At 41.4% G+C, this 21,895-nt stretch overlaps 1 protein-coding gene across 2 annotated transcripts in view; it reads left to right on the plus strand.

Annotated features, from left to right (window-relative positions):
- ANXA5 (annexin A5) overlaps positions 1-16,439 on the plus strand; it is a 29,721-nt gene extending 13,282 nt beyond the window's left edge. For both annotated transcript variants that reach the window (XM_072928788.1, XM_002187807.6), the window contains 11 exons: positions 4,177-4,261; positions 5,281-5,375; positions 5,752-5,865; positions 8,119-8,209; positions 9,137-9,216; positions 9,637-9,693; positions 11,676-11,769; positions 12,145-12,240; positions 12,694-12,752; positions 14,752-14,874; positions 15,912-16,439. In XM_072928788.1, coding sequence (XP_072784889.1) covers positions 4,177-4,261; positions 5,281-5,375; positions 5,752-5,865; positions 8,119-8,209; positions 9,137-9,216; positions 9,637-9,693; positions 11,676-11,769; positions 12,145-12,240; positions 12,694-12,752; positions 14,752-14,874; positions 15,912-15,974 — 957 coding nt within the window. In that variant the 3' untranslated portion in view covers positions 15,975-16,439. The remainder of the gene's footprint in view (positions 1-4,176; positions 4,262-5,280; positions 5,376-5,751; positions 5,866-8,118; positions 8,210-9,136; positions 9,217-9,636; positions 9,694-11,675; positions 11,770-12,144; positions 12,241-12,693; positions 12,753-14,751; positions 14,875-15,911) is intronic.
- Positions 16,440-21,895: the final 5,456 nt, after the last annotated feature.

Raw genomic sequence — 21,895 nt, forward strand, 5'->3', positions numbered from 1 at the left:
GTCTCTACGCTGGTTCCTATGTGGCTGCTGCTTGCTCTTCTCTCCCACCCCCTCTTCCTTTTTTTTTCCATCCCTCCTCCCTATCTTTGGTGTCTCTGTAGTGTACTGACTCAGAGTTCACCACAGACGTTGTGTAATTCATTTTTCTCAAGAGTTTAAAAATAGTGGGGCAGATGTGAGTAGTCTGCTGACCTGAGCTTACTCCTCCTGTTGAAGCAGATGATCTGAAGCGCTGTTAAATGTGGCAAGGTGTTTTACAGACATGTCTTTTTAGTTTTGCATTTGCATCAGCTCTGCACCTGCATCCATCCACTCACAATGTCATTTGCACTGTACTGCCCTTGAAATATCAGGAAGTAATTGGATATTTCTTGTGTCATGTTGGGTTTAGAGCACGGTTTGAACTGGCATCTCTGTGTGGGCTCCAATGGCTCTGAAGGCTTTCAAGTCAGCAGTGAACGCTGTGTTGTGTTTATCTGCAAGATGGGTCTTGTATAAGACATCTTAGAACAATCTATCATTTATTCTGGTACATGACCTTCTGGGCTCTCCTCTGCTGGAAACAGCATACCTTCTCTCTTTGCTGGTAAATATTCTCCATTTCCAATCTTACCACTCCACAGTTGTGCCATCTTGTAAATAAATGGCTGCTTAAAAAAAAGAAAAAACAAAAAGTCTCACAGCACTCTTTTACATTAAATACCAGTTTTTTCAAGCAGCAAGTTTTTGAGACACTGTTTCTGTTGCTGCAGAGAAAGGGAGTGGCTCTTCATCTGTGGAACTCTGACAGAGAAGAAGTTGCTGTACGTGGTACAGAGCCATGGTAGTGGGGAAGGAGTCTCAGTCAGTTCAAGTATGGTCTGCATGTAGCAGTGGCTAAACACAGGGGCTTGTGGGCAGGAAATATTTTGTGTCTTGGTGAGGAAAATAAAAAGGAACCTTGTTACATGGCTATTGTTACTGTTGCCAGGATATGTGGCACTATTACTTTGTGATGCTAAATTGTCTCTTGGGAGACATTCACTTCAAGGTGTTAGTTAGAAACATTTCACCTGAGGTTTTGTCTTCTCCTGGAAACCTTTGCTAGCATAAAATTGGACCAAAATACCAGAGAATGTGAATTCCCTCATTTGAAAGGGCATAAATTCTAAAGCAATATTATCTCTTGCTTTGTAGTCTTATTTTTTTCCCTTTGCCTTTTCATGCTAATTTTGTGCTTCCAGGAGTTTCATTGGTCTCATTGGAACGTGTCTGGAGAAAATGAAAGCTGATGTTTATTTCTAGTGTGAGATCACAAATTTCATTTGCGGTACACATGACTCCTTAACAACAATCACTGTACTGGGGAATGTAGACAGAAAAGAATGTGTGTAGGTTTGGGGTGTTATAATCTTGTGATACACTTTGTGTTGAGGTTTTTTGTGTTGTGCTTCTCTTTATATTTTACTGCCTGGTGTAAGCTGTGGTGATTGAGTAAAGGATAACTCCAGATTACAAGAGGATTTATATCAAAGACTATTTGTCTTTTTCATTGATGTGCTTTGACTGCTACTGGATGGAAAGCTTACTATCCAAAGAGAAATGGACCTATGAGGCTGTAGGGTTCCTGTGTATATGCTTACTTGTACAACAAGGAATGTTTCTAGTAATACTAAAGATAAGTTATCTTTTCATAGAAGTAAATAAATAATGAAGTTTGGTTCATAGCTTGTTTTCAGATTTGCTGTGACAGCAAGTTTGGGTCAGGCTGTGCTGGTGGTTCAGAAGCAGTGCTGCTCTCTCTTTATGTGGCCAAAATGTGCCATGTTTGGGAAGGGGGAGACAGCTCTTCCCTCTATGGACTCAGAGTATCTTACTGCTGCAGATCTTTCTGCTCTTGTCCATGTGTTTCACAAAAGAGAACTCTGAACAGGAATAACTAAAAGGGCACTTGTGAATAGTGGAGTGTTTTAGATGGAGTTGTGGTTGTTGAACACAGCGTGCCTGAGTATTCCCTGCTGGACGCCAATTGTCAGGGCACACTGCAGTACTCTAAAAAGCACTAGGCTGAGTTGGGTTCTGATGTGAAGTTAAGGATGGCTTCAGCCTTTCCCAGTATTGGGCCAAGTATTGGGAGTGTCACATCTGCCCACATGTGGCTCCTAAAGGCAGGTGTGGCTCAGATTCTGGTGGAGGGTGATTGTGGCAGGTGGGGAGCCAAAATCCACCCAGTGCTGTGTGCCACAAGGGAATGCCTGGAATGCAAATGGTGCTCAGACATCAGGAAAAGTCTTTTGGGCTTCAGCTGCACCAGGAGATTTTCAGGAACTGCTCATCAAGCTTAGTGCATGTTCAGGCTTTCTATGCAGTGCTTTGGAAAAGAGAGTTTTGAAGGATTCCTGTCAGTTAACAAAAATGAGAAGGGCCATGCAGTGAGTTTTCATCTGGCATTTAGTGTTCATACTTTGCCTATAACAGCCACACAGGAATGTTGGGCTGTTGTCATAAGACTTAGGAATTGTGAAGGGGAATTCTGCTTGCTTATAACAAGATAAGCAAAAGAAAGCAAAATACCAATATCTGCTTCCACTGAGATTTGTTGACATTGGTCATTTCCAAAGGAGAATTGTGGTACTTCTGTAATAGTAATTATGTGAGATGATGTGGAACAAAAATAAAATGAATAACCCCACTCTGGCTGGAATGATAGTAAGGGAAGAGGAGGTAAAGACTTGGCAATCTTTATCTGTTTTACCAAATTAAATTCAGTTCATAAAAGTGAGTCCCAAATCCTTGAGATTATTTTCATGTTAGCCTTTGGAATTAGCTAGGAAGATGACAATAAATACATTCGAAGTACTACCTGAAAAAATGGCTTATAATGGGACAAGCAGAGTGTTCCAGTGGGATTGTAGTGCCTCAGAGTTATCCTGGCTATTGGAAGCCATCTCCCACAAAGAAATTTGTTGTTGCCATTTAACACTGTGACGCTTTTGTTCTGATCTGTCTGAATACATGAGAAGTGAACCTGACTCCTGGCTGCTGCTGCTGCAGTGGGAGCCGTGGGGAGTCTCTGCTGGCAGGAGCACACGGGGGCCCTGGGGCAGTTTCTGGTTACTGCTCTTTTCTCCCTGCCCTTCTGGCTGACCTGTCTCTGAGTGCATTGACTGGAGACTGGAGTGGCTGAAATTCCTAACTCCAGGGAAGGCCAGATGGCTGTGCTGCCTCTGGAGTAATCTGGTGCCAGTCTCAGTAGGTGTCTTGGCACTTGCTATTGTGCTCTTTCTTGAGAGTGGAAAAATGCCCTGCCTGTTCTGATTGCTGTTTTTATGGCAGTACTTACAGGAAATTTCCCCTCTTCAGCTGTTGGAAACACCTTCTTGTTCCCCAAACCCAGCTGTTTCCCCTTTTGGCCACTTCCATAGTTAACAAATTAACTACTGTGCTAAACACATATAGGTTCTTGAGGTATCCTGTTTAAATAAAAGCAAAACTTTTCCACGGAGATGATGAATGTCCTTTTGTGTTTAATCCAAAGAGAAATTCCCTCAAGAGCCATGTTCCATGGAAACTTAGTGGAATTGTTTTTGTTTTTGGAGAAACTGATCTCTTGCCCTTATGTTTGAACTGGCTTTTTTTTTTTTTTTTTTTTTTTTAGCTGGAAACTAATGTAGCTGAATCACTTTTTAAGAAGTTGCTCATGTCAAAAGAACTATGATGAAAAGTTGAAAGCCAATGTAGAGTTCAGTGAATCTCATTTGCAGGGTAATGGGAAAAATTGGTGTGATACTGCTTGAGAGTTCCAGTAGGGTTTTCTTGAGGAGAAGTTCTTATTTCTGTAGTGTGTCTCTGTGCCGTTTGCCAAGCATACATGATCTGTGCAATTAGTTTTTCAAATTACTTTAGCAAATGATAACTTCTTAGTCATTTCCCTGCATTCAGGTTCCAGTGTTGGAGATAATAGTAGTTTGCAGAATTGGTACGTAAATACATCCAAATTTAGCTGCACTGTTAAGGGAAACCATAGTAGTGCCTCTGGAGTGAGCTGTGTTTAAACACCCACAGACTACTCTTTAACCAGACAATTACAAGAAAAATACAGTCAGCTTTTGGATCGTGAATTCAAGTTTAGCTTGAGCTCGTGTATGAACTGAAAGATGCAATGTCCTATTTCATGGCTTTTTCCCTCTCCCCCAGTACACGAGAGGCACCGTGACAGCCTTTGCTCCTTTTGATGCCAGAGCTGATGCAGAAGCCCTTCGTAAAGCCATGAAGGGATTGGGTAAGGATAATTTTTATTTTACAAGAAAGAAAAGGCTCTTCCTCCTTTGCAAATATATTTTATGTTTTTTTGTCTCAGTTGATGAGACTAGAGCATGTGTCTACAAGCCATGGAATGAGAGCCCCAGGACTGCACTGGTCTGGGCATGTCCTGGTTGTGACAGTGCAGCTCTCAAGGATGTTTGTTTCTGGGTTAGCGTGAGGGGAAAAAAAGAAGAGGTTTACACGTTCCCCATTAAGAAATGGGTGTTCCACATGCTGTTCTGGGCACACTAAAGTTTTACAGTGCAGTAGCTCTGGATTTACAGGGACAGCTGTGGAGAATTACAGCAGCATAGTGGGAACTCTGCATGGAAAACAAGCATCCTCCTGGGCCTGGAAGTGTGTAAGCACAGTGCAGTTACTGGGGCAGGGAATGCGAGCCCACAGTGTGAATGCAGAGTAAGAAGTGGTCTGTGAACCCAGGAAATTCTGGAGCTTTCTGCCCCAGAATTTCCTGGGAGAACAAACCCCCATGTGCTGCTTTCTCTGAAGTGGAAGGAAGGGAAGGAGGGATGTGTGATACACCTTAGCCTATAGGCATGCTCACTAGGGCTGGGAAGATGCTGTGTTAGGAGGATCTACCTTGCAAACTTGGTGTATAAAATGGGTAATAGCTCCATGCTGCTGCCCTCTGGGGCGTTTGGGATTGCTGGACTGTGTTGTGCTGGGAGTTGGCAGTTTGTTGGTGAGCCCAAACGCAAGATCTTTCTGTGAAAACAGACTGACTAAATGTTATAGCTGGTGCTTGGAGCAGAGTCTGGATCAGATGGAGAACAAACAGCATGTTAGAGTCCTCCAGTCATGTTTTTGTACTGAACTTGGTGGCTCAGCTTGGGGTATGGTGGCATTTGTTATTTTAAATGCTTCTGCTGTTTGCCAGTAGACTGTTGTCAAAGCACCTTTCACTGCCTTTTGAGTTTGTGCCACTGTAGTTTGTTTTTCAGAGTGTGTTTGTAACTCATTCTTTCTAAACTTCAGGGACTGATGAAGAAACTGTGCTGACGATCCTCACCACCAGAAACAATGCTCAGCGTCAAGAAATAGCTTCTGCCTTTAAAACCTTATTTGGCAGGGTAAGAAGAAGAAAAAATACCTCTGGAAATGAGCTGGTTCTGGCTTAGAATAATTACTTTAAAGTATGAGGCACGTTGACCATATTCCCTGTAAAACATTCCTTGTAAGAAAATGTACTTTTGCTTTTTTCTCCCCATCTCCTCCACCCTGCCTTATCCTAAAAAAAAAAACAACCACAATGCATTTCAGGTTTTCAAAATGCCTGTTCATCCTTTTGTCCTGCCTTATTTGCGTCAGCTGAGGTACCAATTATAAGAAAAAGAGAGGTGTCCCTTTTCTTTTTGCTGTGTCTCCAGGGCCTTTCAGCTTGCAGGCTCGTGTATCCTTTTAAAATGCTTAGTCCTTGTTCATCACAGCACTGTTTGTCTGCACTAGGATCTTGTGGATGACCTGAAATCAGAACTTACTGGCAAGTTTGAAACTTTGATGGTGTCTCTGATGAGACCAGCGTATATTTTTGATGCCCATGCACTGAAGCATGCCATCAAGGTAAGAGGAGGCAGAATTAATGTGTTACGTGAAGTGATTAGTGCTTTTGGTTGACTTTTTTTTTCCTTAGGAATGAACTTCTGTTGCTAAAGGGAGTGCTAATAGAAGTAGGCTTAAAAAACCAAAAATTAGCCAAGCTATGCTGACCACTGCCAGTGCCATGGTTTCACCTGGGTTTTTTCATTCTAATAACTCAGAGGCAGTTTAGAAATCTATACAGCATAAGAATTGTTCCTTCTGGTTTAAATCCAATGTGTAGATGTGCAGTTGCTTTCATATATTTTGCTGTTCAAGTGCAGTGCTGAAGTCCAGCGGGATCTTGATTTTTCTGCTGTGAGCAGCCAAGGTTTTATAGCATGCAGCTGTATAAAAATTAGTTCAGAGCATGTAAAAGAAGTGTAGTGCTCTTTGTTTCTTCTTGACTGTTATTTAAGCTACAGAGTGTGTTACCCTGATGGATTGCAGTGCAAGTCCAAAATTGATGAGCTTATGTAAACTGGTGTCCACCAAAATTATGAGCAGGTATTGTCTGTAGTATTGAATGACCTCTAAAAAACTGCCTTCAGTAACACAGAGGGAATAATTGATGGGCCTGTCAGTATTACCCTTCTAAATTTTCTCTTTTGTGAGTGCATTTAGTGCCTTTCTGGGCAGGCCAGGTTAGCAAACAATTTACAATGTGGGTGTATAGAAATTTCAGTGCCTCTTCCATGTGTTCTTTCTTTCTGCCTCTGTCAGGTCTGTGGAATTTCAGGAATTGGATGTCCCTGGACTATTTACAGTATTGATCAAAACAGAGGACACTGAACTTGACTCTAGTGTGAGGTAGTGCTTTGTGGAATGACACTTCCATGCAAACTCCCAAGATCCTGGATGAGCAGCTGGTTAATATGTAGGCTTTAGTCAACTGTGCAAGCAAGTGCTCATGCACCTGTGACCTAGCAAATAGTCCCTCAGGCGACAGAAACTTTGTTCCTGGAGGTTTTCTGTAATGCTTTTATGTGCATTGGGGGAAGGGACAGTGGTACTTGACGGAGAAACTGATAAAGGCCTTGTTGATTAATTTAAAAATTGTATTCCCAGGCTCCTCTTATTGATTTAGGAGTCAAAGACTGACAGGGAAATGACAGAACAGGTGGGTGTAGGTGGGAAAGTAGAGATAGTGAAAACAAGAGTGGTTTTGTTCTTGTCACTAAAAAAAAGATGTTAAACCCAAGACCATGGAAATTCAGAGAATGTGTTTGCACAGGAACGGATGTCAGTACTGGCTGCAGTTCAGCCAAGGGGAGTAGCAGTAAAGCAGATGTGATGGTAGGGATTGCACTGCAAGGTAACTCAGCTAAGAGCACTAACTCTGTGCTGAAGGCTGTCCCATCCATTTTCACTGCTCCTACTTGGATTAGAGTGAGTTTAACTGTGCCTGCCTCCCTTGTTGAGTAGGCATGTTCATGAAACAATCTGCATTTTGGAAATGATTGCCTGTAACCTGGCAGGTTTGTATTCTGGATAGTCTTGTGTGCAGTTGCATATCTTTGTATGTGTTTAGTATTCAATGATTTCCTTACAAGAAAGGTTGTAAATAACATGCTGAAGCAAAAAATGCTCAGTATTGCATTTCGGTGTTGCTTTTGTGAAATGACTCCTTTCTATGTGTAAAGAGCAGTGGATTATTCCTGCAAACAAAGGCTTAGATTTGTGGAAACAAGATATTGGGCTGGCTTTTGTAAATTCTATCCTTGTAAAAGTGGCTGTTGGTTCTGCAGCCATTAAGAACTGCAGGATTGCTGGAACTATCTGGGTTAGCAATTCTGTTGTAAAGTGTGCTTGCAGTGGAAGAAGGGGTTTGTTTAACAGCACAGTTCACAGCAGGCTGCAGATCTGTGCTTATCTATGTCCTGGCTGGTGACAGACACTGTATGAATTAGAGCTAAGATGCAAACTTACTCCATTCACTTCTCTTGATGTCCTTGATTGTAATAGCAAAGAACTGAGGCACAGCTGGCTGTGCTTGAGTGTGGAAGGGCCCCTCTGAATCCTGCAGCACTGGGCTTTTATGAATTGTTGGGTTGGTTTTGAAAACAATCAAGATAAACTGGGAGAAATTATCTTCAAAACCCCCACAGTATATCAGAAAGAAGAAAATATTTTTTGTTTATTTGATCCAAATGTATAAATTTATGCTTGGTTTTGATTGTCAAAGGGATTTCTTCCTTTTGTTATTCCATCAACTGATTCATACTTGCACCCCTGCAGGGAGCAGGAACCAATGAGAAAGTGTTGACTGAAATTCTTGCCTCCAGAACACCTGCAGAAGTGCAGAATATTAAACAAGTTTATCAGCAAGGTAATTTTCTGTATTAAATAAGGGTCTCTGTTCAGTTTTTTTAATATGATTTTAGCTCATCTTTCAAATGAGGTCTATCTCTGAAGTGATGGATGTGTCCAATAAGAGGGAATTCTTTCTGCTGTGTTGCAGAACTTCATATTAAAAGGAACTAGAATTTGAATTGGAAAATGAAATAGTTTTTATTTCAGGCTTATGAGCGCAGATTGTGGTGCTTCATACTTTATAGTTAGAATTCTTTCAAAAGTATGTATTTCCTCCACCCATTATTTTCATCTTTTTGACTGAAAGGCAATTTTCAGTAATTTGAAACAAAACTGATATCATATAAAAAAACAGAAGTGGTTTTTTTTAGTTTGTTTTGCTCTTTGTTGTGTTCAAGTGCACTTATGCTAAAGCAGGTGCAGCTTTTGGCTGTCCACAAGAGTAGATGCTTTTACCCTGTGATTGTGGGCTTGTTTTTCAGTGCAATGTCAAATTCAACAGATGTCTTTTAGCTCTGTGCAGATTCCTGCCACACAAGAAATTCTCACATTTTAATAAATTTTGAGCCCAAACACAGAGCCTCTGGAGCAAAATTTATTAGTAGCATACTTTTTTGGGCTCATGTTTTTTGTACATTGAGGCTGCCATATTTTAGCATGACTCCATGTCTGTGTCCTATTTAGTTCCTTAAGGAGCTGAATCCATGCATGTCACCTTGTACTTCAAAATATTTTGAGTAATCTGTTCTTGACATGAGGTGTGAGGGGCTCTATTTTCCATTTTTAGAGTAGTGTTATGTTGTAAGTGAAAGCAGAATACGTCCTGAGTGTTAAAGATGAGTTTACAAATTGTGAGTCAAGTGGACTTTTTGCCTTTCCTTGCTCTCCCCTTGAAATAGTGAGGGAGCCTGCAAGGTGCTGAGTGGATGTTGCTGTTTTGCAGAGTATGAAGCTGACCTGGAGGATAAGATCACAGGAGAAACATCAGGCCATTTCCAGAGGCTGCTGGTGGTGCTGCTGCAGGTTGGTGTCCTGTTGTGGGATGACTTTCACTGCTAGGGGCACTTACCACTTCCTGCTTACTAAGCTGGGTTCTGGATGGGCCCGGTGCTAGGCAGGACTGGCTCTGGAGCTGAGGCATTTCCTCTGATGTGCAGGGTCAGCCTTGGGCTCTCTTCAGAGTAATTTCTATATCACTGAAGAAAACCACTTCTGTGATGCCCATGGGTGTTAGCAGGTGCTGCTGTGTGGGGTTTTGAGGGCAAAAGGGGAAGAGGACCCTTACTTCATACAGACACATGCAAGGAAAAGGGAAAAACAAGATGGTTTTGGAGAAGATGCATTAGGGATGACTTGTTACAGTAACTTACAGGCTCAATATAACAGATAAATGCTTTTTGACTTCTAATTCTTCAGGTTAACAACTTCTGAATTTCTGTTTAGGCGAACAGAGATCCTGATGCTGGAGTTGATGAGGCTCTTGTTGAGCAGGATGCTCAGGTGAGTCACTGACTGAGGGTTTGGGGTAATTCTATGAGTTACCTCAAAAGATGGCAAGCAGCTGGAATTCAAATGGGAAAGAGTGATAGTAAAGGTTCACTGCGGATTTTTTTTTTTTTATATGTTCTGGACAAAAGAAGTGTCAAAATCTGAAATACTGTGATCAAAACTTTTTGCACTTTGATGTTTCAGTTTTGCTTGTTACTTAATGAGAGACCTGAATAAAACAGCAAGTAGATCATTGGAAGAGAGGCTGAGGTTTGATGAGCACTGCTGGAAAACTCAGATGTTAACAGTTCCTTGCTTAATACCTGACTTGGACTTCTCTCTGAATTTAATCCTTTGTCCATGACTGCTCCCTAACCCTGTGCTCTGGATTGAAAGGAATACCAGCAGTTAATCGGTGTCCTTGACAGTTTCTTGCTGGGTGCCATTTGCTTTGTTGGAATGATGGTCACTATTTCAGTGATTTGGTTACAACTCATTTAGTACATGTTTCTTCTTAGCTATTTCAACAACTCTGCATAAGACATTTTTCTCTCATAAATTGTCTGCTGAGATGAAAGAAATACAGGAATTGTTCAAGGTGATGCGGAGTAAACACAGACTATCAGATCAATAAAACATTCTTCTGATAGCACAGCAAGATGGAGCAACAGAGTGGCAAAATACATTTTACTGGCACAGACCTATCCTTTGCCACTTAAATTCAGAAAGCATTGTTGTTCTGCTGTTAAAGTTAACTTCCTGTGACAATTACAGCTGGAAAATTAGGGGGACAAATGTTTGAATCTTGATCTAGACTGTTCCATGAAGTTTTCAGTCTTGCTTTTAGCTGGGCCTGTGTTATTGAGGAAAGACGTGAAGCACTGGCCCTGGTAGCTAGATAGATTTCTTTGGCCCCTTTAATTGAGTTTAAATGAGCATCTAAACTTAGGAGGCACCAAACCCAGCTCTTGAAAAGGTCCTGGTTTTCCAAACAGTCTCTGTGGCTTGCTGCATACATTTAACTTGGGCTGGGACCTTCAGTTAATAGTCTTTCCATTCACCACCCAACACAGTTGGAACAGATCCAGTTATTTTCTAATTGCTGCTGGATGGAAAGTGCTGGTATTCATTTGGAGGGCATATGTTATTTGTAATAAATATCCTGGCAGTGAGTGCCTTGAGAGCTTTTTCCTCTCCACCTTTTTTCTATTCTATATTAATATTGAAAAGATCATATATTCTATAATATGTACAACCTTTCTCCTTACAGAGTGCTTAGCACACAATTTGGAAAAAGGCAAATTTTCCCAACTGTTGGGAATTTTTCCAAATTTCTTTTTCTTTCTCGTTTTCTTCTGGCTCTTGCTCATTCCAACCTTTTGGAGTGCTTTACTTTCCTGGTGCTGAAAATGCACCCAGGTCTTTGTCTGCATCACATACAGACTTGCCTGAAAAGCCATGAATGTGCTAAAGCTGTGGCTAAAATGTAGTTTCAAGCAGCTAAGAATTTATCAGCCTGCAAATCCTCTTTCTGAGAGATTCTAGATCCGTTTCCCCCTCCTTCTTGAAAAACTTACACCTGGGCTAAGTTGGCGTGGTTCTGCTGTTGAAGAGCCATCATGTAACAAAGTTTTGCTACTCTGTTTGAAAAACGGAAGGGAAAAAAGGCAGAAAAGGCAGTTATGTGAATAAATTTTATCTGCTGTATTATCACAGTTTTAGCAATCTTCAGTCCGTATGAAGAGGACTATGCACAATCAGTTTCAGGGCCTGAAGTTGCATTACTCATGGAAATGCTGTCACAAGTAAATTTCAGATTATTTTCATTTATTTCTGAAATTCAGTACTTGGCAATTTAATTTCATTTTTTTCTCCTCCAGCTATAGCTTGTTAGTAAATTTAATGCTACTTAGAGTGAGACAAATAGATCTTTTCAACAGGATGCATGGACACAAAACAAATGCTGGTGTTTTGATCTCTTGAATTCATAACAGGTTTTATTCAGAGCTGGGGAGCTGAAGTGGGGAACAGATGAAGAAAAGTTCATCACTATCTTGGGAACCCGCAGTGTTTCTCACTTGAGAAGGGGTAGGTAGTGTGGGTAATGAGGGGCTGAGAGCTTGTGCCTGAAATCCAGCCTGGAAAAGCCAAGCCCATATCGAGGTGCCTACTTTGAGTTGATGATAGAGGGACAATACCTTTTCACCTACTCCTTGCCCATCCAGAAGTCTCTTTTACCAATCTGTTTAGGCCATTGGGAATAATGCATGGAGCTGTTCCTTCCAGGTGCAGGGAAGGGCTGTACAAGGGGCATCTGATGGGAAATTGGTGCTCAGAACAAGACAGTGAGTGGCCAATATCACCTGAACTGTGGATAATGACACACAGGTGGCATTGTCCTGAACTGAGGGGCACTGGCAGGAATGTTGGCTGTTCCCTGATGGAGCACACTTTGTTTTGCAGTGTTTGACAAGTACATGACCATTTCCGGCTTCCAAATTGAAGAGACCATTGACCGGGAGACCTCTGGTGATTTGGAGAAGCTGCTTCTGGCAGTAGGTAATTGGGTCCTTACGTGTCTAGCACTAGGCTGCCTTTGTTTACTCCCAGGCCTCCTGAAACTGCAGTTGTCACAGAGGCTGGTGTGAAAACAGGGTTCCTTTAGGAAGGTAATCAATCACCTGGGATCTATTTTTATGACTGGAGAAGAAGTGGTGAACTGCATTCGTTTTGGTCATGTTCACCTCTGCCAGAGCTGAGACTGAGCTCTGTCTTCACCTGTATTCCTGGCAGCTTATCTAGGACAGTGTTGGAGTGTTTGACTAGTAAAGTCTCTCTGCTATCAGAAATAAATGTTTATTCTAAATCACAGAACCCAAAGAGTTGTAGCAGAGGAACAAACCAGATGACACCACTGGAGAGAATAATCTGGTGACACACACCTTGACTTGGCAATCAGAGATGGCCCTTTATTTAATAGCAGTCAATAATTCAATCATTTGTCTTTTCCAGTGAAATGCATCCGAAGTGTGCCTGCCTATTTTGCTGAGACCCTGTATTATTCCATGAAGGTATGTAAATGTTTTCTCTAGGTCACTTTCCATCTTCTCCAGATACAATTCCTCTCCCTTTAGCTTGTCCTTCTGCCGCTGTAAATGCTGACAGTATCATTAAGTATCTGCAAAAGGTTCAGGGAGTGCAGGGCTGGGAGAGGATGCAAACAACTCATAGTTTCCTTGGAGTTCACTGTGGGTTTGTCACACCACAGACGTTTTAGTCTCATCCGCTGTTTTTTGATTTGGTGCTGCTACACTGGAAAATGTCTGGCAATATTCACTGGGTGCTTCCCAGCTGATGAAACTCGTGTCTTTAGGTGGTGAATGTACTGAGGAAGGAAATAATGTAGATTGTGCAAATTAGTGCTCTTTGATTTGGGTGTGAGTATTTGCAGATGGAGGGCATTAGGTAGCTTTGGAAACACATTTTGGTTACTATCCATCCTTCTTTGAGAAGCAAAAGGAAGCACAGAAAAGAAAGGCTTAAACAGCTGCAAGGGATTACTCATAGGAATTGCATTAACAGTGCATCCATGTTTCTGTTGGCTTCACCTTCTCTTGGATGGGAAGAGATAAGCAGGGAAAGCTGTAATTTTTAACTCCCAGTGGGTAATATTAATTGAACAAGAGGCGAGTAGTCTGTTGTTTCCAGGCAAGTTATTGGCTTCCCTGAGGAATTCCTCCCTTCCCCTTGCTGGATACCTCTGAAGTGTGTTTGTCAGAAGATGAGGTGACAGCTTGAGAGTTAGCGATGAGAAACAAAATGATAGTTTAATTTTTAGAAGTACTGTACTACTTCTGTAGATACTGTGTAGAGTAAAATTCAGGTGAAAAATACAAAATATTGTATCAGTAGGCTGAGCTGTCTGAGGAGGATTACTCTTCTCTTAATTATTAAATTTTATTTTTTTAAAGAATATTATTTTCCTGTGGACTTTAGATTCTTATACACTTCTGTTGTGAGGAGCCTGACCAATGTGTGCTTGTGAGACTCCCAATTTTTTTACTATAAATAAAAATCATTCAACACTTCAGATGAGAAAGCTTTTTGTCAATTGTTACTTTGACAGAGGAGTTTGTACTTCTACAATTTATCAGTTTGTCATAGCGAGGTTCTGCACTGAACAGAGTTTGCTTTCATTATTATAGGTAGGGCAGAACTTGGCTTTTATTCCTCAGAAACCACTGGACTTGTGGCATAACTTTTGAGCAGCTTTAGGCCATTTTTAGGTGTAATCTAAGAATATTGCACCCAGAAGGATTGAGTGGCCCTGGACATTAGGCTGAAGATGACCGTGGGGGCTCGGCCAAGTCCTTCCCTGAGGTGCATCTGCAGGTTAGCATGTCAAAGTTTGTACAGCTTCAGCTTGTGTGGAGTCTGGCTTGTCTGAGCAGAGGGGTCAGGGCCTTGGTCTGCACAGGAAGGTGAAATGCTTCAAGCACTGAAGATGACAGAGTGGGGCATGCTTGTGTGGTTGGAAAAGGTTCGTGAAGCTTTGCTCCCATAATGAACAGCTGGAGAGTTCATGGGATGAGTTGCTCTGCCTGTGTCCTGCTGTATGATGTTGCTTTGTACTGGTCACTGCTGGGATTAAGGTGCCCAGTTCCAGAGCTGACTGTAGTTCTGCAGCCTCAGGGTGCACTGCAGGGGGGATTTACACATGACTGTGGTGAGCAGCTGTGCTTCTGTGTGAGCTTGGAACTGGGGTCTTTTAAATTTATGTGGGCATTCACAGTTGAAGCCTGAGATGAAGCATTAAATAAGAGGCCTGAGCATCTGGCACTTGATAGAGGTCCAGGGATCAGAGCTTCTCTGTTCTCCACATTTCAGTGTGAATGTCTCATGATAATGTCCTGAATATTCTGTTTTGGAGCTGAACTGTAATGCAGAAGTGGTTTGAGATGCCATTTGTTGCTTTCATGTTGTACCATAGTTTTTTGTATTTCATGTTTTATTGCAGCATCTGTACAGAACAGGCTTGTATTTGAAAGTTATTGGATTTTTTCTCTTTAGGGGGCTGGCACTGATGATGACACCCTGATCAGAGTCATGGTTTCAAGAAGTGAAATTGATCTGCTGGATATTAGACAAGAATTCAGAAAGAATTTTGCGAAATCATTGTATCAAACGATTCAGGTAGAATTACTGTTCTGTCCTCAGGGAAGGCAGGGGTGATTGAGATGCCACTGTTTTCACTGTTGTTTTTCTTGGCAGGGGGTGGGTGTGGGTAGTGCTGGGTGACCTGGGCTCTGAGATTGAGTTCCTCTGCAGTTTTGACATGGTATTGTTGAAGTGGGGGAAACATCCTATGGAAAAAAGTTTCCTTCCAGTGTTCACTAGGGTAGATGATGTGGTTTTCTGAAATTGCAATTACTCATACACCATATTTAGCTACTGCATCATTTCCTTGTTCTTGTCGGGGTTCCTTATTGTGCAGTGCTTCAGAGAGGGTGCTGGCTCCAGGGAAATAATGCTGGGGCTGGGAGTCTGAATTAGCATGAGGTTGAAATTTAGATCTTGGGTTGTGGTGTGGAACCCTTTGCAACATTTCCAAGTGAAAGGAGTTTCACTGTGGAACCACTCTGAGTCATAATTTCCTTTGAGTGGATGGGAAGGATCAGGAAGGGAAGGAACCGGCAAGAAATCCAGAGCCAGCTGTTGCTGCAAAGTTAAGCCAAAAGGCTTTTATTTTTTTCTCTTGTTTTATATTAAAAGTCCTGCTTTTTTATGATTTTTCTATGGTCATTCTTGGCATTATGGTCCCTGGGTGGAGTTTCTTTTTGGCACTGCCTGTCAGGCCCATACAGATTTTGTATCAGAGCTTCCCATTGATTACAGGGAGCAGAGCTGGCACCTTTCTAGGCAGGTGCACTTTGCCCATGTGTTGCTTTTGATGTGCTTTGGGCTACTCCTTTGGACTTCCCCCTGCAGACAAATGTGTCAAATGTGCAACAGGCAGCTCTGTTTTCTAGGTTTTTGAAGGTTTTTTGTCTCTGGCAGTCTGTCTGTGTAAATACAGCTCTCGTGTAAGAGGCAGAGAATTTCCTTGTGTCATTCCTGAACAGAGAGTCATCCGTGCGGATTTCCTGTGGGTGGGATGAATGTGTAATGTGCTGGGGCCCTCCTTGGCAACCACTCTGGTGACTCAGGGTGCTGCTGTTCTGCATTGACAGAAAGACACGTCTGGGGACTACAGGAAAGCGCTGCTGCTCCTCTGCGGCGGAGACGACGACTGACAGGCAGGGGACATGCAGCTCTCCTTGTACTCCAGCTTTGCAGCCCTTCATTAGCATGTCTGCCTGAGGTTTTGTATCTTAATGCTTTGTGGCTGCTTGAATTTATACTAGGATTGCACTTAGTAAAAAGGAGCTTATTGTTATCCCTCCTCTTCCCCAAGTCCCAGCTTCCAGGAATTTCAAGTGCCTTCTGTGATCTGTGAGAGTCACCTTCATGGAAGGTGGGTGCTGAGCACAGAACCCAGTTCTTTACAGGTGTTTTGCTGAAATAGGAGAAAATAATAATGTATTTCACTATAAATACAAAATTGCTTTTTATTCCTTTCATTTCCACTGAGTAATAAGCTAGCGCTAACATGGCAAGTAAGGAAATCCTTTGTATTTAATATTGGAATGAATTTGCTGAACATATTACAAGCAATCATTGGAAATCTAAAGGACCAATAAATTTTTTCCCTCTTATAACAGTTGTATGTGGTTTTTAATCTAATTTAATGTTTTTCATATATTTTCCCTTTCATATCATTTCATTGTCTCAGATTATTGGTATTACTGGTGTTTTGAAGCTCTCCATATTCATGTCTAGCCTAGGATATGGATACTGTGGTGATGCCATTGTTCACTACAGTTGGAAAACCAAAATATTGGTGCTTGCTGGGCATTTCATTCTCACTTTGTGCTGCTTTGTGTTTTTATCCTCCTCTAAAGCTGGGACTGGGAAGGAAGGAGAGTTGCTGTGCAGGGCCAAAGTAGAGCAGATGTGCGTCACTTTAGGACCAGTCAAGGATGTCTGGGATGGAAGCAGGTGAAGAAGAGATGGGATCTATTCTTCAGGGATCTTATGAGAAAAGAGGATAGGTGCAGCATCCCTCCCTTCAGGTTATCAGGGAGCAGAGCGCAGGGTGAGAGAAGCACCAGCCTGTTTTGTGGACTGCCTTGAATTCTCTGCTTTGGTTTAGCATTTATGACTGGCTCTGAAAATCAAATTGATGTGTGTGAAGGAGAATAAAGAGGCTTCTCTTTCATGCCTTGGTAAGGTCTGAACACCATGGCTCTAAACTTGGCTTATCAGTCAGTCACATACATATATCAGCTGCAGAAATAGCACCTTTTAATAGTCCTTCTGAAACTGATTCTTCACAGGTTAAGAGCTTTAAAACTTTCATGGTGAATAAATTGAAAGATGAAATTTTTTTTTACATTGTAATTCTAAGTTAGTACTGTCATGATTTCTTGTTATTGCTTTGTTTTCAGTGTAAAATATGCTGAAGAAAAAATTGTGTTCAGATGTTTTCTTCCCTTTGCTGAAAAGAATTGTCAGTTCTGCTTTTTGTGGAGCATTTACAAATGTGTTAGCAAGGATTGTTAATTTACGGCTACTCATCCTGGAATGATGTGGCCAGCTGCACACACTGCAAGCTTGGTATGACTTGGAAATATCTTGGAATAACGGGAGGTTTTGGGGGGTTTTGGTAGTTATGGTTTTCATCTTTTTTTTAAATGATTTAATATTTGCCAAGGCAAAATCATGTACAAAAATCTTTAAGGCGCTGCTTTCTACTCCTTTAGATATTAGACCCTATATTTAATTTCTCAGCTTTCTTCAGTTTGTTTAGAATTCTTAGGAAAGCACCATCTGATCTTCATGATCTGTTTTCAGTTCTTTGATAGATTTTTGGTTCACATGTGAAGCTATTCCAGCAGAGTCTGACCCGTGTCAGACACCTGATGCTTATGATTTAAATGAAATGACCAAATTAGTTGCAGAATTTGTAAGTAGTGACTCTGACCAGGAGTTGTTACGGGTATCAGTCATCTGCAGAAAGTTTTGAGATGCAAATGGACAAAAGTATGTGAATTTCCCTTTTGAAGTAATTAAACAGAGAAAACAAAATCTGAGAACCTTTCTTACTCCAAGTCTAATTAACACGTAAAGAAGTTAATTGAATTGCAGTATTTGTAGTATTTACTGTGTAGTGTCCTTTAGGAATACGAGATTTGGAATCTTCAGTACAGTACATGGCTAAGAGAGCTTTAAATTACAGCTACAAATTAATTAATTACTTTTTCTGTGACAATAGTTAATCATTGATGTGTTTGGGGGGAAAGGAAATCATTACCTTCTTTACTCAATTTCTTTTCCCTCAATTTTGTTATTGATGCATATCAGGTTATGATTTTGCTTGGTTTAGATTCATAAGTGCTATTAATTTTGTTTCTTTATCCCACTTCAACTCCCTGACAGCTGGAATTGCTGTGGGGATCCAGTTACTCAAGTGTTTGCAGGAAGCAGTAATATATGAACAAGGCAATGTTATGCATGAAAAACCTGAGCAATAACTCTTCTTTTTGATTTAGTGTAGAATTAATCTAGGAGTCAGAGAACTGCTGAGTCATTACAGCGAGGAGTAGTGGGTCACAGCTTTGGTGGTGTTTGGGTATTTTTGGTGTCCTCTGGAAATGCCACTTGATAGCTTACCTGGAATAGGTACATGGAAGGTGACTAAACACCACTTGGTAGGAACTCTCCTGCCCAGTGTCTGTAATTCATCCTGACATTTCACTTCTGACATGGGAGTGGGAAGGCTTCACCCCCTTGTCTCAGGAAAGCTTTTGGCATGTGGTTTTGTTCCTGTCCCAACAACTGACAGGCAGGGGACACACAGCTCTCCTTGTACTCCAGCTTTGCAGCATATAATGAGGCATGGTATTTCACTCTGAAATCTAGTGAAAATGTCATTAGAAGTCTTGCTCTGTATCTGCAGAAACACTGAGACCTCATGGAGTGGCTGCACACAAACCACACTAGACTTCTTCTAGCTGTGCCTGCAAGAAGTGTTGCTATAATCAGGAAACAGACCTAAGTGGAAAGCCTTGTTTCATCTTTTGGTGCTTGTAGTTACAGCTCGAGTTGCTGTGGGTGTCAGTGGAGTGAGTTAATTCCCATTTCCCGAATGGGACAGGAGTGTCATTTTCTCCGTGCCTGTGCCATTTGCCATGCGGGCAGGGGATGGTGCTGTTGTTCCAGCTAATCTCATTCAGGCCGTGGTGGTGCTCAAATTCTCTCATTCTCTCCCGAATCACTTCCTGATTTTTTTTTTTTTTTTTTGTTACCTTTTTCAGGTTGCTTTATCTGTTTTCCTTTACCTAAAGCATGAGTCAGACAATTGAATTTTTTGTTGTATTTTCAGAATCTTTTAATGTAATCTTGTGTTCACTATGAAATGAGAGTGCAGTGAACAAAATGCTGTATTGGAAATAGAAGCTGTGGTTATACACATGACATTTTTATTAATGTTAAGCATTTACCTGCTGCAGTCTGAGCGTAAACAATATCCACTCTTACTTCCCAATTATGAGAAATGAGACAATGTTGTTGTTCAACTCACGCATTTACAATGGGGAATTTAGTGGAACAGATTTTCCTGTGCAGTATTATTTGATTCAGAGATTTCTAACCTGCAGTCCCATGAATTACTGCCGGTGTTAGTAAGCCTGGGGTGTTATTTTGTATCATTCAAGCACCAGCATAACTGCCCTTCACTCTCCAGAGAAACTGGAAAGGCTGTGCAGGATCTGATATTATAGAAAGTAACAGGGATGGAAAGGTCAGGAAAGATTATGGGTTGTTTTGGTTTTTTATTTTGTTTTTGCTTTCCAACAGTTGTAATGGAGGTGGCATTTGTAGGATATCATGAAAAGCTCTTAGAGCAGGAGAGGGGAAGAATGTTGTAAGACACAATACAATCTGGTGTGCTACCACAAGGAAAAATGGCCAAAGTAATCTTCCACTGATATCTGTGGGAAATGGGTTCACAAATCTTCCTGGACTAAGAGCATATATGAATAGAATTTCATCCACAGAATAATTGGATATCTCTAACTTTTTGGCTACTTCTAGACTTTATTTCAATAGATAGCAGAATGGTATAACAAAAAGTCCAAGTCTTGGTCATTCTTACACACATCTATGAAATGTGTTATGATAGTGAGGGAACCTCAAGGAAGGAAATAGAGATAAAAGCCCGATTGTGTAGGTGATTATTTCCACACACTTGCCAGTAAATATGCTTTCCTCTTACCCTTCCTGCTCTCAAAGCCTCCTTCAATAAGAGAAGGCTACAGGTTGCATATAATGAGGCATGATATTTCACTCTGAAATCTAGTGAAAATGTCATTACAAGTCTTGCTCTGTATCAGTTGCCAAGTATTCATCACATGCTCTGTTCTTTCACACTGATTGCTTGGTCTTTGCAAGCAGAAATATTAAATCAGGGAAGTTACTCTGTGGATGCCTCTATAGCTTTGTCAACTACTTTACCTATTTATCTCTGCTCACCCTTCTGCCATTTTATGTTTACTTTCAGAAAACAATCTTCTGGTGATAAGGATGATTGGAGGAAATTAAGAGTTTATAGATCCCGACTGTGCTGGCATCACAGGGTGAATATGAATGATAAAATAAGAAAATAAAAAAGACCCATTCATTTTTGAGGAGTTTCAGCAGTGGCAGCTTAGCAAGAGAACTGACTTTATACCATGGCCATCCATTGCTCCTAACAAATTCTGTAAGGCAATGTTTTGTTACTGCTTGCACTTGATCATATTCACGCAGTTTGATCATGTTTCAGCAGCTCTGCTTGCAGCTAGGGGCATATGGGCCTCTCTTGAAATGGTCTGTCTGAGGCTGTTCCTTAGTGGACAGAGCCAAAATTTGCCTTAGCAATGGTACAGGCATGGCTGACACAACCTGTGAAATAAGAATGAGGCTAGGGTTTTCTAGTGTTTTTTTGGTTTTTCCCCAATGCCCTTTTTCCTTCCTGCCTTATGCTTATATGTTAAAGCATTGTATAGATGCTGTTATCTGCAGATAATCTGACTTGCTGCTTCATAAGAAGCATACACAGTGATTGTTCCATGCAGCTGGGTATAAAGCATCTGTTAAACCTTAAGGGCATAACAGAGCAATCACCTCCTAATGCCATTTACATTGAGTAAGAGTACACTGTGATCCATCAAAGGCATCCCCTGGCTAGAGGAAACAAAACCCAGTCAAAATGACTGCCTAATTATTTAACCTATTTATGTTGTGTTTTGCCTTGGCTCAGCACCTACTGTGTCACCTTCACTCCAGACTGATGTATCGTCATGTGTATTTATTTGTAGCCTCTTTCTGTTTCATCTGTCTTATCAGGCTCTTGTGTGCAGATGAGGATCCAAGCAGGCATGACAACCCTGAATTTTAACAAAGGATCACTTGTCACACTTTTCTTCGGTCCATGAGCAGGTGGAACCTTGATGTTATGGTGACCTATAGACTGTATATGTTGCTTAGAGTCTGAAAATGACTGGTGGGAAGGAAGGATGAGAGAAGACTGCGAACTGATGAATGACCAGGAGGAGTCATCATTATTTACTGTCCTCCAACTAGAAGAACCAGGGGACCCCAGCAAGGTAGGAAGTTTAGAAACAAAATTAAAGGAAAAAAACGTCATGACGTGATTAAGTTACGGAACTCACTGTTACGTGGCACTGAGGAGACCATGGCTACAGATTACACTTAGAGGCTAACAAGTCAAGTTCATGTAGAGATCCATGGGTAAGTTGTAAACCAGATGCAGAGTGTAGCTTACACTGTCCCCAGCTGCTTTTCCTGGGAGGCAGCTGGGAGCCCTGTTTGTGATGGATTCATGACTGTCACTGCTGGCAGCCACTTGCTGGATTAAATTGCCCATCCCCTACCCCAGTGCCCGGTTTTATTCCCCGCACCCTTACCTCCCTGGCCTGCAGGCTAGTTTGTCTTCCTTATGGCTGCCGGCTTAGTCACAGCATTTATATATATATAATGCAAGCTATTCCTGTAAGACTTTCTCTCTACAAGAAAATGCTGATTTAATTAGGAGACTGTTAATTAATGGCCT

The sequence above is a fragment of the Taeniopygia guttata genome, chromosome 4, assembly GCF_048771995.1.
Source record: "Taeniopygia guttata chromosome 4, bTaeGut7.mat, whole genome shotgun sequence".
In the NCBI taxonomy this organism is placed as follows: Eukaryota; Metazoa; Chordata; class Aves; order Passeriformes; family Estrildidae; genus Taeniopygia; species Taeniopygia guttata.